The 16636-nt window shown below is 60.5% G+C and overlaps 1 protein-coding gene across 1 annotated transcript; it reads left to right on the top strand.

Moving 5' to 3' along the window:
- The first annotated feature begins 569 nt into the window (after positions 1-569).
- Positions 570-2128, top strand: LBX1 (ladybird homeobox 1). The gene is made up of 2 exons (XM_032422996.1): positions 570-904; positions 1605-2128. The coding sequence occupies exons 1-2, from the start codon at positions 580-582 to the stop codon at positions 2126-2128; spliced, it is 849 nt and encodes a 282-aa protein (XP_032278887.1). The 5' UTR covers positions 570-579.
- Positions 2129-16636: the final 14508 nt, after the last annotated feature.

The raw sequence follows: 16636 nt of genomic DNA, 5'->3' as shown, positions 1-16636 counted from the left end.
GAGAGAAGAGAGAGAGGGAGGGAGAGAGAGAACAGGAGGAGAGAGAACAGAGGGAAAGAAGAGAGAGGAGAAAGGGAGAAAGGAGAGAGAAATAGAGAAGTGCCGTTGCAGATAATTGATTACTCCTCGATCAAGGCTAACTTGTTAGCAATAGTCAATTGCCCCATCTCTCCGCCTCCCCTCGCAGTACGGGATCGGCGCCCTCGCCTCGGCTTTTCCAACTGCCGCCGCCAGGACCCGGGGCCAGGAGCCGCCGCGGAGCCACCTGACACCTTTAAATAGCACCGGGGCTGGCGAAACTGGAGCCCCGCGCGGCGCGCCCCGGCTCGGGCCCCGGATTGCTGGAAGCCCCGGCGGCGGCGGCGCCCGCGTCAGCGCCCTCCTCCCGGGGCCCCGTGCGGCTCTGCTCGCCTCTGCCGCTGCGCTAATCGGCCCCGCGCCGGGTCCGGCGCCTGGCCCGGCGCAGCCTCCTTCCCGCCCGCCGCTGCCGCCCACCCGCGCCGCCCGGCGCCCGAGCTGCCCGCGGGCTGGGTCCCCGCGGCCCGAGCCGCCCCGGCCGGGCCCCCAAACAAGGCCGAGATGACTTCCAAGGAGGATGGCAAGGCGGCGCCGGGGGAAGAGCGGCGGCGCAGCCCGCTGGATCACCTGCCGCCTCCCGCCAACTCCAACAAGCCGCTGACTCCGTTCAGCATCGAGGACATCCTCAACAAGCCTTCTGTGCGGAGAAGTTACTCGCTGTGCGGGGCGGCGCACCTGCTGGCGGCCGCGGACAAGCACGCGCCGGGCGGCTTGCCCCTGGCGGGCCGCGCGCTGCTCTCGCAGACCTCGCCGCTGTGCGCGCTGGAGGAGCTCGCCAGCAAGACCTTTAAGGGGCTGGAGGTCAGCGTCCTGCAGGCAGCCGAAGGTAGGCGCCGCCGCTGGGTTCCCCTGCGCCCAGCACCCCACGACCCGCTCCCGGTGCCCCACTCTTTGTGCCCTGTGCCTCTGCCCGCCTCCTCCCGCGCCTGCCGTCAGGGCCCTCCAGCCCAAGCCGCTGCCGCTGGGAGTGGAAATGAGTGGGACAGGACCCAAACCCTATTTCCTAGGGACCTCTGGATAGGCCAGAGTCGAGTGACCCAGGAGGGGTGGCGGGAACCCAAGATCTCTCCGCAGTTTGCCTGCTCTGCTTGGCTCCCTCCCGTTCCCAGTGGCCTGGGCGCTCCTCGCCCAGTTCCTGGGTTGGAGAACGGAGAGTCTTTCAGCTAGGACTTTTTATGGGTAGGGATAGAATCGGGGTGATTGGGAAGAGGTGTAGAATCAACATTCACCCAGCAGTCGGGGCGTCCCTGTCTGGCTCCGTTGTGCTCTAGCGACCTCGGGCCTTTCAAATCAACTCCTAGGTGGGGAGCAGAGACTAAAACAATTTTTCCTAGAGACTTCCGGTAGACAGGAGCCGGGGGAAGGTTTGCCTTAGGCGAGGCTTGCCCTAGTCCGGGAGGCCGAATCAAATCCGAGAAGGGAACTGCAACAGACCTCAGGCCGGATGGGCCTGGGTGGGGTGAACGAGAGCCGGGGTGTGGTCTCCTCTCCCCTGGCGCAAGCCTATACTTATGGTTTCCTCGCAGGCCGCGACGGGATGACCATCTTCGGGCAGCGGCAGACCCCCAAGAAGCGGCGAAAGTCGCGAACAGCCTTCACCAACCACCAGATCTACGAGTTGGAGAAGCGCTTCCTCTACCAGAAGTACCTGTCCCCCGCCGATCGCGACCAAATCGCGCAGCAGCTGGGTCTCACCAACGCTCAGGTCATCACCTGGTTCCAGAATCGGCGTGCCAAGCTCAAGCGGGACCTGGAGGAGATGAAGGCCGACGTGGAGTCCGCCAAGAAACTGGGCCCCAGCGGGCAGATGGACATCGTGGCGCTGGCCGAACTCGAGCAGAACTCGGAGGCCGCGGGCGGCGGTGGCGGCGGCTGCGGCGGCAGGGCCAAGTCGAGGCCTGGCTCTCCGGCGCTCCCTCCAGGCGCTCCGCAGGCCCCGGGCGCCGGGCCCCTGCAGCTCTCTCCTGGCTCCCCGCTCACGGACCAGCCGGCCAGCAGCCAGGACTGCTCAGAGGACGAGGAAGACGAAGAGATCGACGTGGACGATTGAGCCGCGCCCGGGATCTTCCGCCGCTCCGGGCCCCTAGCGCCGGTACGCCCGCCGCCTCCCGGACCGCCGAGGGGAGCTGGGACCTCCTCTGCAACTCCCGCCTTCTCCCCCCGTCCCTGGCCCGGACTCAGCTCCCGGCAGCCGCCTCCTCCCTCTCGAAGCAATAAACCCGGGCTGGCCGGCCGGGCCGGCCGCCGCGCGCGGCCTCCGCCGCCCCGGGAGCCCTCGCCGTGCAATTCTGTATGGCTCCTGTATAAATATTTAAACTTATATAGCGGGTTCTTCCCATCTCAGCCTGACTGTTTTCTTTCTTTCTTTTATTTTTTAAAATCTCGGAGATTTCCATGTTTTCAAAGCTCTCAGGCTGCTGGGTTTGCTGAGGGCGAGGCGGTATGGAGGGTAAGGAACACTTAACCCCGCGGTCTGGAGGAGGGGGCCCGCCCCGACTGTTTTGATTTTTCTCTGCATGTGGCGAATGCACTGGCCCTCTTCCTCCTCGCCTCCCTAGGCCTATTGCAGTTGACTTCTTTTATTTCCTTCTGCCCCTTTTCCCCGCGTGGGAAGGGGCTGAGGGGGACAGCCGGGTCCTGACTTGCAAGTTTCAAATCGATCTTTTCTCTCCCCTACCCCCGTCCCCAGAAGTCTGTTTTCGATGCCATTTCTGCCTCCCGATGCCCACTGACGCTATTTTTAAGATTCCTCCTCGCCCTCTCTCGTTTTCCTTGGATTGACTGCTGGGGTCCGGGTCTTCAGGACAAAGCAGGGGGAAGTCCAACCAATCAGCCAACTAAAATGGAACCCAAAGCCCTAGAATTATTTTTTACTCTTTTTAGAATTTTTTTGCATGTGACAGAGACTGAGAGGAGGCCACCCGAAGCCCCCGCCCCACCTCCTCCGCAGCTCTGGGTCTGATTGCAGTCTCCAACGCCCTGCTCCTGCTCCTAGCTCCACTTGGCCAGACAAGGGTGACTCGATGAGGGTGGGTCCCTGGTGCCCCTTCCCTGATCCTGCCCTGCCCTCTCCGCCCCGGACTGTACCCAAGGCCTCTTTCTCCGATAAATAAAGTCTTTGCCATTTTACTAGAACCGGCGGTGACCGTGTCTGAATGAGTGGGCCCTATTCAGGGAAGCCGCGGCCGGCTCCGTGTCTCGCCACTGCTCGCTGCCGGCTGCCCAGGCCTTGGCGACTTGGAGGAGTTTCGGGGCAGGCACGAGGATAAGGGGTGAGGGGAAAGCGGGAGGAGAAAGCGCCTCCCGCCCAAAAACACCCGGCAGCTACCAAATTGGGGGTGGGGGCGAGAGAAGCGGGCTTCGCCAGGTCCGGGTAAAAAGTGAGGCGTGCTCTGCTGGGAGAAAGAGTGCATACATTGGGGACGTCACGGGTGGAAAATTAATTTTGGGGGGGAAAGGTGGGTAGGTGGGGGGACTAGCCCTGCGTTTCGTGCATCCCACCCCCACCCCAGGGCATTCTTCTCGCATTCTGCAGGACGCGGGCTAAGCGACCGGTGTACCTCAGGTATAGCTCAGTGGGCAGCAGGGTGCAGCCCGAGGGCTCCCAAGTTTTGGTTCCGCCGCAGGGCCTTGCCCTTGGGGGAGGGAGGAAAATGAGGCCAAAGGCACCAAGGGCAAGCTGAATTGCGCACGCGGGCACAGGGAGGTGTGAGCCCGAAGCGTCTGAGAGTTGGGGTGAATTTCTGGCAACATTCACAAATTCTGGGCCCCACGAACTCGGCTGGGGGCAGAGACATCAATCTCCCCAGGACTCTCTGGGGTCCCCGCGGCCCGAGGGCGGCTGGGGCAGGGACGCAGGCAGCTTTCACTTTTCCGGACAGAGCGGGTTTCTCTCTGGGCTTTTGTTGTCGCTGGGCTGGCGAGTGGCCGCTGTCACCAAAGGAGGGTCCCGCCTCCGGGCCGCTCGGCTCTCTTTCTCCGCAAAATTGATGTGAGAAATGCGCATCTGGTCTCGGGCAGGCGATGGGGCCCCGGGGCCTGAGTCGGGAGCGTGCGTGTCCAGGAGGAAACTAAGACAGAGAGAAACAGAAAAAGGAGCACAGAAAGACACTCCAAAAGCAGAGCGAGAAAGCGGGAGTCACGGAGACGGGGATGGCGGGGGGGGGGGGGGGGGGAGAGGGAGGAGAAAGAGAAAGAGGAAAAGCTTCACACGGGGAGACAGACTGAGAGACCGAGACAGAGAAGAAGGGAATGGGAAAGGGTGAGAAGAGAGAGGAGAGAACGAAAGGAGGAGAGGCGGCAGGGCAGCCAGACGGGCGTGCGGCCGGTTCCTCCCGGGCGACATAAATCGCCCTTTCTCAGGATGGATGGGTCTGTAATTCGGAGCGCGGACCATGAAGGCCGGGACGAATGGACCCGGGCGGCCGCTGACAGGCGACAATAGCCGGGCCCAGCCCCCCGCGGCTCCGGGTGCGGGCGCGGCCGCGGCCCTCCGCAGCCCAGAGCGCGCCGGCGCTGGCGACCATATGGTTTTTGAATTTTCTTCACAATTTGTAGACAATTTGATGGATTAGGTCCCCGCGCGCGCCTCCCCGGCACAAAGGCGGCGCGGGGACCGCGGCGCGGCGGTCACCCGGGCATCTGCGCCCGCCGTGCGCACCCCCGCCCCCGCCCGGCCCCCGCCCCGCGCCCGGAGCCCGGGGCCGCCCGCCCAACACGCCCATGAATCCCAATGAAGCGGCCCTGGCACCTCCGGCCGCTCGCAGCTTCGCGGCCCGGGGCCGGGCCCTGCTGGGTCCCTCCGGGCTGGGGGCGGCGGCCCCGGGGCTGAGCCCACCAGAGATGCGGCGCCCGCGGGGCGCGCAGCTAAGCAGGCGCATCGGGGCTGAGGAGAAACGGGGCCATTTATCCGCCCGTCTAGTTAAAGCGGGTTATTTGTTTGCTTCTCCGGCCTCCCCTCCCCTCCCCTCCCCCATCCCTCCTCCCCCTCCTTCCCCCTTCTGCCTTTTATTCTTTTGTCTCTAAATGGATTTAATGAGCCTGAAAAACATGACAATTGAATATAACCAAGAAATAAAAAATAACGAGGGAGGAAGGAAGGAGGAAAAGAAAGAAGGAAAGAAGGAAGGAGAAGGAATAATAAAATAAAGGGAAAATCCATTCTACTCAGCAAATGTTTATTGTGCGTCTTTTCTGCGCCATGCCGCGCTGGGGGCTGGGGAAAGGAAGCGAATCAGACCCAGTTCCTGCCCTCAAGGAGTTCCCAGTCTAGCGGACGAGACCCGTCGCACCCCCCTGGCGCTATCAGGAGGCCTGGGCCGAGGGGCAGGGAAATGCCCTTCGCAGAGCTCCGAGAGCCGGCTCGGGGCTCGGGGTGGTGGGGGCTTCCCGGAGGAGGTGGCATTGAACCCAGGCCTTGAAAGATGAGAAGGAATTCGTTGTTTCTATAGGTCAGAAAGAAGGGCGGGCGAAGGAAGGGCAGGACGGTGGTCGGTGGGAAGCGGAGAGAGGCGGACGCCCGAGCCCTGGGCTGAGCCGAGCGGAGGAGGCCTGGGGAGAGCGCGCGGCGCGTTGGGTCCCGCACAGTTTGGGGAGCTAATTCCGGTCCCCCAACAGTCTCCTCGGCTCTGCTGGATGCGAAGCCTCCGCCAGGCTGCCTATGGGCTTCCGGAGCCCGGCTGCCAGCGCGCTTGGGCGTTTCGGCCAGTCTCCGCCCGACCGAGCACCGCGGCGTGGGGTAGTTTCCCGGCCCCCCGGCGCAGGGAGGCGGCGGCGGCCGTGGGCAGGGGCTGAGGGGTCGACTGCAGGCGGGAGCTTGGGGCTAGGAGTCCGGGAGGCCTGGGCTCCCACCCACTCTCTCCTCAGCTCTCCTGGCTCTGACGGGAGCGCTCGGGTGGCCTTGGCCGCGCTTCGGTCGCTACCACGGGGACCTGCGATGTGAGAGGGCCTCGAATCCCAGCGCCGCCCTGGGCCTCTTAGCGGCCGCCGACCGGGCCTGCCTCGGGGGCGGCCGCTGAGCCGTTGCACCTCCTGCGGGCGCTCCGAGGGCGCGGGCCGCACGCCTTCCGTGGTACTCCCCGCGTGTGAGTGTACGTGTGAGTGTGGCGTGGATGGCGTGAGGGGCTGCGGGCCCTGCGCCCATTCTCGGGGCGAGACTCGTTAAGGCTCGGGGCCCTCTGGGCCACCCGCCCTGTGGCCAGCGTTCCTTCACCGCCCGGGGCCGTGGCAGGCAGGTTCCCTGAGGGCTCTGGCCTCTCTGCAGACCCGCTTTCGGTTCCTGGCCGCGCGGGGAAAACCGCCTGGCTTTGCCTCTTCCTTCCCTGTTTGGTCCGGGGCCTCGGCGGGGCTTGCCAAGCTCCAGGACGCGGGCGGTCTCTGCTCTCCCGGCCTGGAACCCCGCGGCGCGCTGCCGGGCCGGGCCCCACCGCGCGGGCCGCCCGTCTCGGCTTTGCCCGCTCTGCCCTCCCCGGCCCGGCCGGCCCGGCGGGCGGCGCCGGGTGAGGCCGGGAGGCTCAGTTCCTTATTTTACGAGGTGTCGGGCCGGTGTCAGACGCAGCTCCGATAAGTAATACTCCAGTCTGAGGGACCAGAACGTGGTAATTAATCCCAAAGACTTAAGTGTATTTTAGTTCAGGAGAAAAAAAATCACTAATTCAATCGTCCGGAAAATTGAAGTTTGATGCATGAGTCCCCCCTGAAAGGGACGGGCTGGGGCCTCGCGCCTCCCCTCCGCCCCTGCGGGTCGCCTCGGGGACCCCCTCCTCCCCACCCTCCTGAGCCTCCAGGTCCAGGGAAGTGCACTCACCCCGTCGTGCATGTCCTCAGCCACATGAACCCAGGGGCACCTTGGCTTTGTCCCTACCCCCACAACCAACCCCTCTTTCTTGGGGCCCAGAAAGTGGTTTGCGTGGAGACTACAGATATTCCCCCAAACACCACACCAGGGAAGAGGTATAAGGGAGTCGAGGAGGTGAAGGAGGAGGGACTGGGTAAGGGGCCCAGAGTGGAGAGGGTGGGGCGCTGCAGGGCGCTTGGAACCTGAGAGGAGTGGGGTCAGGAGGGCCAGCAGGTAGGAGGCTGCTGTCTGCAGGCGGAGAAGTACATTGGGCTGGCAGCGAGGTGATGCGAGTGGCCACTAGAACTGCTGGGTGCTGGGCGCTGGGTGCTGGTGGTTGGAATGTAGAACCGTGCGTGCTTAGGTTGTGTGGGCAATGGGTGCAACCCTGAGCTGCATGGGCAGGCCTAGACCCCTTGGCCAGAGGTCAGCAGGCCTGAGGGAGCTGCAGCCTGACCCCGAGTGGGTCCCCAGGCCATATCTCCCAAAGGAATGGCTCCCGGGACTGGAGTGAAGGAAGGTGGGGACTCCCCCGGCCTGGGGCAGGCTCACGAGTGGGGAGCAATATGCTGGAGGGAGAATTACCACCCTGAGTTTCCTGCGGGCCCCACCTCTGCACTCACAATCCGTGGCTGCCATCCTAATTGTTTTCTCCCCCTAACGGTTGCCGGTCCCAAGAGAGACCTGAGGCGGGGGGCGGGGGTGTGCATGGCGAGCTTTGCAGGCATCCACAGGGTGTGCCAGTGAGTGTCAGAGAGGGTGTGCAACTGAGAGGCTGGGCATGTGCGGCTGACTGAGGGAAACAGAGCATGCGCAGCTGGGGGTGGCTGGGGGCGTGCTGCTGTGCTCGTGTAACCAATTGTTGCAAACTAGTGTGTGCAACTAGGTGTGACTAAGTTTGTGCAATGGGGAGGAGAGGAGTAAATCTGTCACTGGGGTGGGTGTGACCAGCAGGTGAGTGATTCCCCGGGGTGCGAGATGTGTGCAGGGAGCTGGTGTGAGCAGATAACCGGGAGAACGAACACTGATGTGGAACTGAAGCTACAGACAGGCGACCAGAATCCTAGCTCCGAACAGCTTTGATTAGGCTGGCTACTCAATTTTTCACTTACAAGGGGGGGCGGTGGAGAGAGGAGAACATGGCCTGAAGGGAGGGGGGCTCGTGAAAGGAGTGAGCAGAAGGTGGGATGAAGAGCCTTGGCCTGGGCATGAGTCTACTCTGAAGGCAGCTGAGGTCAGTGAATAAACACTACGTAGGCCCAGACTCTGCTTGTTTGAGAACAGCTTGGGGTAGGGGTGGGGGGGCTGTCCTCTGCTGTGCTGTTGGGTAAAGGCCGGCGGTCCTGCCTGCCCCTTCCTTCTCAAGTTGGGCCCCAGGCTGAACCTTTGTCTCTAGAGTAATCTGCAGACGCACCTTTGGCCCTGCCAGTTCCAGGACCCCCTTGAAGTCCCAGTTTCCCCCAGCTAACTCAAAGGAAGTTCCTCCTTCCTGTGGGGGCTCAGCCCTGCCTTAAACAGGGAGGGTACACATGGCAATATGCACATGTGTGCTTGGTGGATTGGCAATGCCGCGGGCAGGGTTGGGCTTGACTGAGTCCTTCCCACTTTGGAATCCGCTTTGTGTTATGTATGAGTGTGTGTGCGGGGATTGCTGTGCATTGGTGTGTGCACGTGGGCAAGTGCGGCCTTCCCCATGGAGAGCTGGATGCAGCTAGCTGTTTGTGAGTAGGGGTGGACTCAGTGGGGAAGGAAGATTAGTTACCTGTGACTATCATGGGACCTGTGTGGATTTAGTTATCAGCATGTGTATACAGAGGTTTGAGATTAAGTTGTCATCACACGTGGAAGTGGCATCAGATGATATGGAACAGAGGAGTTCCTAACTGGGTGTCTGCACCCCCACCCCTCCCAAATTCAGGGGCCTAAGTCAGAAGCAGTGGGTCCAGGGCTCTGTGGAAAGGGATCCACAGAGAGTCTGGGAGTCCCCTCCACCAAGAAAGGGAGGCCTTCGTTTGCCCTTCCTTACCCGCACCCTCCCACCCGTGCCCCACACAGAGGCTGGAATGGGGGAGAGGGTGGGGAAGAGGTGACCCCTCCTATCTCTCAGAGACTGCTCAAGGTGAAGTGCGAGGTCTCCATAGGGACTGTCTCCCCTCCCCTGACGTCTGTGATGGGACCTTTTGATCTGGATTCCTGAAGCCCCGCTGGGACCACGTGCCCACATACAGATAAAGGGCAAGCTCAGGTAGGCTCTCAGCACACCACGCATGGCCAGTCCAGAGCACACACAGCAGGCACACAGTGTCACACAGACCCCCCGCGCAGAAACCCAGCGCACACCCACAATGACACAGACGTACAGGGCGCCCAGGAGCAGTGTGGTCACATACAGCACAGCACACCCACTGAGATCGAGGCGGTCGGTAGCGCGCACACAGTTAAACAGCTAAACGGATAAACCTTTGCTGGTAGACAGATACACCATCCCCCCGTTACACACACAACACAGACGCGGTGACACAGGCACAGCCCAGAGTTACCACAAGCACACAATGCACACGCTTCCAGACAGTCTGTGCAACCACAGGCGTGGGTAGGGAGTTAGCTGGTTTAGGCGACTTTGGGGGAAATGTGGCGAATGTTCTGATGCTCTGAAAGGAGTCCAACAGCAGCGGAGGGCAGCAAATAGCAGACAAGGGTGGTGGGGCAGGGCGGCTCCGGCTGTCTGGGGAGCTCCCAGCCCTTGGCCGGGGAAAACACCAAGTCCCCAACCACCTCAGAAATGCAATCAAAGCTGCCTGCCACCTAGCCACCCTGCACAATGGCTCTGGCTGGAGTCGTTATCATTTTTGTTAACTTTTTATCGACTGTTTGCTAGATGGCGTGTCAGTAAAGTGTATGATTTGAGATGAAAAATTAGGCAGATTAACCTGAGGGGAGAGCCTGATTGATTACTAAATAGGATCAATTTGAAAGTTTTAGTCCTGGCGTTTCTGCAGAGCCTCTTAATACTTCAAACTTCAATTTTACGGGCGATTGAACTAAGCATGTTTCTGACAAAATTGATATATGTATTAATTTGCTTTAACTGGTGATTAATTACTCTCCACTGAAAGAATTATATGGAGCTGTTTGCCTGCGATTTGCATATTAATCAAATTCTAGTTGATAATTCCGCTGGTGGGGGGGTCGGGGGCGGGGCGTGGGGTGTAAGGGTGTGAAGGGGTGTTTGCTCCTGTGCCAGTGTGTGTGCCTGTGTGTGTGTGTGGGGGGCTCCCCGCCCCCCCCCTTTGCTCGCTCCCTGCTTAGCTGCCAGTTTAGTGCATTAAAACCAAAGATGCAGAACGAGTTTGCCCGGCTATTTGGCGGGAGCAGAAATTGCCTGTCCGGTTTTATGATCTGCTCAGCCTGAGCAGCCGGGTCCTTAATGTCCCCTGTCAAAGTGTCCGCGATTTAAAGGGAAAACGGCCCCCGCTTTAGCACTGCGCCGCCAGCCTGACAAGGGGCGAGGCAGGGACGAGCACCCCCTTAAATAACTCCCCTTCCAGAAGGAACATGGTTTCCGGATGCACCCCAGCTCTGGGGACCCTCAGAAACCAAGCCATGTCCTTGGAGAAGTCCCAGTTCTTGTGATGTTCTAGCCATGCAGCGCCCCCCCCCAACACTCATAGACCCGCGTGGGGGGCCGGGGGGGGACATATGCAGGCACAGCAGAGACCTAGAGACACGGCCAGACACTTCAGACACTGTCACTTGAGCTGACGGGCAGGAAGCCACCCTCTTAGACACGTGCAAACACAGCTACCCAGTCACACTCCTGTTCACTTAGACCCCTGCTCTTGGGTCTGTCTGTGGACACACTCAGCTACCCACAGTACACCCAGACACACAGAACCGCACACACACAGGGAGCACACATAAGCACCCAAGTCACGTCCACAAGGCCTTTCAGGCACACGTGGTCACGCACACTCAGACACACGCACATTTTCAGATCCACACGCAGACCTCGTCCACACACACCCAGGCAGGCAGGCCCTCTCGCATGGGGATTTGCAGCTGGACACACATCAAATGCCGACTCACCCCCTCCCTGGCACACACAGTCCCACAGCCCCCTCCAGGTCCCCTTGCCTGGCCCGACTCTTTAAGCGAAAGGGGGTGGCACCACTGAATCAACTTTTCCCATCTCTGGATTCAAAGGGTAGGAGTGTAATTAAAACCAGATAATTAATGAGACAATATTCCTCCAGCTACATCTTTAATGAACAAACCCCTTCAGGGCAGCCTCTTCTTCTAGGCTCATTAAAGAGAAGAAAGTTGGGCGGCTCGAGGACTTCCCAGCGCGTTAATAACGAAGCCGGAGTGGGTGCCTCGGCCTGGAGCGCGGGAGCCACAGCCGCGCGCCCTGGCTCTGGTCCTCCCACCACCACTTTGTCCCTCGCCTGCCCCCACTCCCACCCCTCATTCTCCACCGCCGCCGGGTCCCACCGTCTCTGGCCGCCCTCCAGCAGTCCCAAAAGCCGCTGTTCAGTGACTCCCTGCTCTGCCTGGCCTCTCTCTGGCGGGCTCTCCAGCACTAGGCAACCTGCGCTCAGACGCGGCGGGGCGTCGGGCCACCCAGCTTCCCTCCCGCTGGGCGCTGCCCGTTCCAGACTCTCTGGCTGGGTAGGGACGGCTCTGTCCAAGGGAAATCGAGGCAAGGTAGGGGCCGGAGTCTCCCTCTGAACTACAGTGCCCTAGCGGGTTGGCGTAGGACTGGCATTTGAGCTGCGGTCCCGGGAAGGCGGGGGCGAAGGGGGGGCGCGGGCGGTGAGGAGTGGGGGGTGGGGATAGAGATCACTTCATTTTCCATGCTCGCCCTCGCTCACTCTCAGGAACGCGCATTAGCAGTCACAGGCATGTGCACTCGCGTGCACGAGAGCGTGCATACGCGGACACGCCCTCTCGCTCGTGCACCCAGGGGCCGGGTCGCGAAGCCTCGGGTCCAGACGGCGCGGCCCGCGCAGCCGGGAGAACCTGGCTTGGGCCTCCCCCCCGCCGCGTGAGGTTGCCCTTCTCATTCGTCTCCAGGGTGGGCACGCAGCCTCCAGGGCCTGGAGCGGACAGCTCGGCCAGAGAAACTAGGAGCGAGCAGCGTAATGGGGGCCCAGGGCCCGGGGAGCCCCAGTCAGACCCAGGCGGGGGCGGCAGCTCTGGCAGCGGCTTTGGCGGAGGCGCTTGTGTTCGCCTGAGCTGGCTTTTAGGGATGAGTTATGTGGCAATGAGCGAAGTAAATCTGCATGCGCAAAAGATGCTAATTACTCCTAATAGCCTACCCAGACGCCCCGAGACTGGAAACCCAGAAACGTAAATCTGCTCCCGATAAATATTTTTAATTGTGAGATTTCCTGGAAAGAAGGCTTTGGGTGCGCGGGCCGAGGCATTTGGCTTTGGAGGGAGGGAAACGGCCCCCACTCCGGAAGCGGGGTCCGGAGTCAGGGCCCGGCTCAGGGGCGCCAGGCGCGCGGGCCGAGCGACCTGAGCCCGGCTGGCCGGCGCTGGGTAAAGTTAGTGATGTATCGCATTAATTACCAGTGTGAGCTGCAAATGGTTCGAGGCCCAGGGAAAATTAATGGGAATCCAAATTCTAATTATGTAGCTGTTGTTAAAGAGTTTAACTAGATAGTCACGGAGAAAATTGGATTATGCACAGAAATATGCAGCCAGCGTGCGCGGTCCGGGGGATGGGTCGGGGGACTCTCGGCCAGGCCACCCCCCTGCCCTGGAGGACACTCCTCCTCTCAGAGGAAGGAAAAGACCCACCCCCGCCCCAGCGTATAAATAAAGATCCCCCGTTTTCCGATGGCAGTGGCAGGGCGGGTCTCAGGATGGGAGCAGAGGCCGAAGCTTGAGGAGGCGCGCGCTCGGATGCGGGGTCGGTGTGGAGGTCCGGGGTTCCTGGGTCTCTTAATCTGGGTAAGCGTTTGTGCCCATTTCTCAGGTTGTCTCCGGGTCTCAGCGAATCCTTCCTGCACCTCTTTCTGATAATCTTATAATTACATCTGGGCGCTGTGGACTTACATTCTTCCCACTGTCAGTTTAAGGAAATAGCCACCAACCGGAAGCCCAATTACACCCGATGCCTCGTCATTCACTTTATTAAGGACCCTGGATATGTTTTCATTTTCGCAGGAAATGAGGTCCGATCAAGCAGCACTAATACCTCGGGCCTCGGGGAGGGGGCGGGGACTCTCAGGGGCGGGCTCCAATCCCCCATAGGCCCGGCTGCGGGTGGCGCCTGAGCTTCGAAAAGGGTGGGGCACCTTGGGGCGGCAGACACCCAGTCCTCCACTTCTCCCAATTTCTCCCAATTTCCCCCTGGATTCATTCGGTCCCGGGCAGCCCACGCCGCAAGCCTACACTCTCCGGCATCCCAGCGCGCGGAGTCTGGAGCCCCAGCCACGCTGCCCTTTTTGGGGCGGGGGTCGAGGACCTGGGGAGTTGAGGGGACATTGCAGCCCTCAAAGAGAGAACTAGCGTCCTTTCAAGCCCACCTACCCCCCCCCCCCCCTCAGGAGCTTGGCACCCTCCGAAGACGCTGCTAAGGCCCATGGAGCTGGGCCGGTAGGCCTGGACGGCGGGAGTGGGGGGAGGGGCGGAAACACTCTCTGTCCCAGTCCTCTCCCCTTTTAGTCTCCGATTCCGGATTTCTACCTCCCTTTCAACAAGAATGCAATCTCTCCCCACCACCCCCTACTTTAGAACGGGAAGCCGGCGGGTCCAGGTCTCACCGAGGAGCTCCAGTCCGCCAAGCCAGACCCTGCTCGGTGCTTCCCGGACGCAGGCAGATTCTAGCGCCCCTCACCGGACCTCGATTTCCTAGACGGCCCGGTGAGATTAACGCTTGCGCTGCCGACAGCGCGACCCTGGGTCTCTCCAAGTCTTCCCTTCCCTCAACACAGGCTCCCATTTGAACCCGGAAAGTGAGGAGTTGGGGAGGGATGGGACCTCCGGGATGGTCTGGAGGGAGGACCCCAAGATCGGGGCATCAGAGTTTCAATAATTTGAGGGCGGTGGCGAGAAGCCAAACTGGGGCACGAAGAATCAGTTCAGGGCAGGCCTCACACTGAGACGGACGCATGGCCCGGGGGCTGTCCCTGACCTGGGGAATGGGTCTCGGTCAGATTCGTTTAGAGCCCCTCTCCCTTTCCTCCTGGGCTCTGAGGGGGTAGGGGGCCATTTCTCAAAGCTTGGGGCCGACTTCCCAGTGTCAGCAGGGGGTATCCGAAGGAAGAGCAAAGGAAGGGAAACCAAAGATTCAGAGATCACAGCCCACTCCATCCGCGTCGCCCGGGGTGGAGTCTGGAAGGCCCAGAGCAGGAGGTAATACACAGACCTGAGCAATTCCTGGAGGAAACACAGTCATGAGCATGCTCTTGGGTTGTTTATTCCTGGGTCGAATTCGGATTCCGAATTCTTCTCCCAGTGACCTCAAAACAGAACTCAAATCCAGACAGGCAGATGGGCCAACAACAGACTAAAAGACTGAGGATCCTCCACCCTTTTGCAGCTCCTGGGGAAGGTCTGGGGGATCCTTCCTCTGTCTTCGCCAACGTGAGCAGTGCCTTCTTGCCCCGTCTTCTCCTCGCCATGAGGAGGAGAACCATGGCTGCTCCTTAGGCCCCCAAATACTGAGCTGTTCCCCAGTTTCAGTGAGGAGGGTCCTTGGACCGCAGCTGGCTCCTTCCTGCAGCCCTCGAGGGGTCTCCAAGCCAGCCCCTCCACCTGAGCCGCTCTTCAAAAAGCCTGCGCTTCTCTATGAAGCGGGCTTCGAGCGCCACCTAGCGGCATGTGTAGAGACGTACAACAGCGGCCGGCGCCCTCCTGCCACGTCTTCCTCTCCTACCCTTCCTGGAACCCCGACGCCTACAGCGACGCAACCCCACTCTCACACCACAAGCCCTTACGTGAGCACGCTTCACCTCCACTTCCTGGCCCTGAGCCATTAGGAGAAGGCCACGGCAAGGAAGAGCAGGCGTATGGCTGGGGGGCTTCCCTGGAAACCCGCAGATGCTGGGGACGACGCTCTTTCAAGGGACTGGGTATCGCGTGGGGCTGAGAAAGGGGCCTCATGTCTCTGCTGGTGTGGCGGGGGGGAAGGGTCCTCCTTGGGGCATCGCAAGAGGACACTTCTTCTTTTAGGTGAGCGCCTAAAGGGAAAATTATGAGCCCCTAGTCATCCCTATTCCTACCCAAGCCCGGCCTTCTGCAGGCACCTGGACACTAGAAGCAAATGATCAGAACCCTCCTGGCTCTCACAAGTTGAGGTTCTTGCAACGGCCTCTGCGCTGGAAGGTTAGGCAAGGGCTCCCTCTGCTGTCCATTGTTGGGTACTGCTGCAGGCTGCCGGGCCACGGGGCTGCAAAATTCAGACCAGAAGCAGAATCTGCCTCTCAGATCCAGATCTGATCTGCTAGCGGTCATCTTAGCCATCCCTCGGCCTTCAGGAAGGATATCCTTTCCCAAGATGGGCAGAAGAGGTTTTCCTGGTCTTCATGGGTTTGCACGGGGAAGAAAGGACTCTGCCCTGCTGAGTTCCACGCCTACTGTCAGTTCTGTGCTGATCTTAGCTCTTCCCATTCTGCTGCTGGGCCAGCTGCCCCCCCAGCTGATATGGTGCCTGGAAAGTTAGAAGTTTCTTCCTCTACAGTATGATTGTTAAGCTTGACAGGAGGGGCTGTATTCCCTCGTTAGCACTCTACCGATGGAAAGGTCAGGTGAGGAGAGTGCCAACCGTTTCTGGGTGATAGCCACTCCCTGGCGGAGAACCCCCATGAGGGCGCTCACAATGCCTGACACACCCTGATTCCCTGATATGCCAAATAGCCCCTCATGCTGACCCAGGCTGCCACTATCTATCGATGCTGAACCCCCTGACCACAGCCACACTCTGGCCCAGAGACCCTCTCCCCAGATCTCCCATGGCAGAACATTTCCCAGCCCCAGACAACTAGGAGACGCAAGGATCAGCGTGGGCAGGAACACTAGGCTGATGGGGGACAAGGCAGTCCGTGAAGGTCACTCTGAGTCTTTAAGCTTGATTTTGTGATTGTCCAAGAGAAGAGAGAGGGAGGGCGACGTGCGCGTGTGCGTGCGCGTGTATGTGTGAGAGAGAGAGAGAGAGAGAGAGACAGAAGGACAGATACAGGACCTTGAAGGTTCCCCCGTGACATGAGATCTGGTGACAACCTTACATTTGAGGCGATGCTCTGACTGTGGATAGGTCTCTCAGAGCTCGGATCCAGGGCCCCTCCTGCCCAAAATGCAGAACTCTCGTCCTGACGCTGATCAGAGTGAGCCACGGTGCTGGGAATGTCCACTTACTCTAGCCTGAGAAAATGAGAATCCTTAAGCCCAAGCCTTAGATGGGGAAAGAGGTGAAAGGGAGTCTTCTGGTCTTTTCCATTTTTTCCCGTCCTCCCTCCCTCGAGGTCTTCAGTCTCCCATGAGGGGGCAGTGCCTCTGCCTCTTTCTTTCAAGAGTGTGGACATCTTGAGGTCCTTGGAGTCACTGCACTTACAGCCCGGATATTCGGGCGTCCCCTTCGCTTGCACACAGGTGGAGGAGGAGGAGGAGGGGGCCCGGGAGGGGCTGCTGAGGTGCCTGGCTCTATGCTAATCTGAGCTTGAGAAAATGCGGATTTCAGGGCCCTACTCCAGAGCCACTGGAATTCCTGGGAGC

The sequence above is a fragment of the Phoca vitulina genome, unplaced genomic scaffold, assembly GCF_004348235.1.
Source record: "Phoca vitulina isolate PV1807 unplaced genomic scaffold, GSC_HSeal_1.0 scaffold28, whole genome shotgun sequence".
In the NCBI taxonomy this organism is placed as follows: Eukaryota; Metazoa; Chordata; class Mammalia; order Carnivora; family Phocidae; genus Phoca; species Phoca vitulina.
This window is presented reverse-complemented; position numbering and strand designations above follow the sequence as displayed.

Coding starts and splice junctions, on each gene's coding strand:
- LBX1 (XM_032422996.1), top strand. CDS start 580: ATGACTTCCAAGGAGGATGGCAAGGCGGCGCCGGGGGAAGAGCGGCGG. Junction 905..1,604: donor CGTCCTGCAGGCAGCCGAAG/GTAGGCGCCGCC, acceptor GTTTCCTCGCAG/GCCGCGACGGGATGACCATC.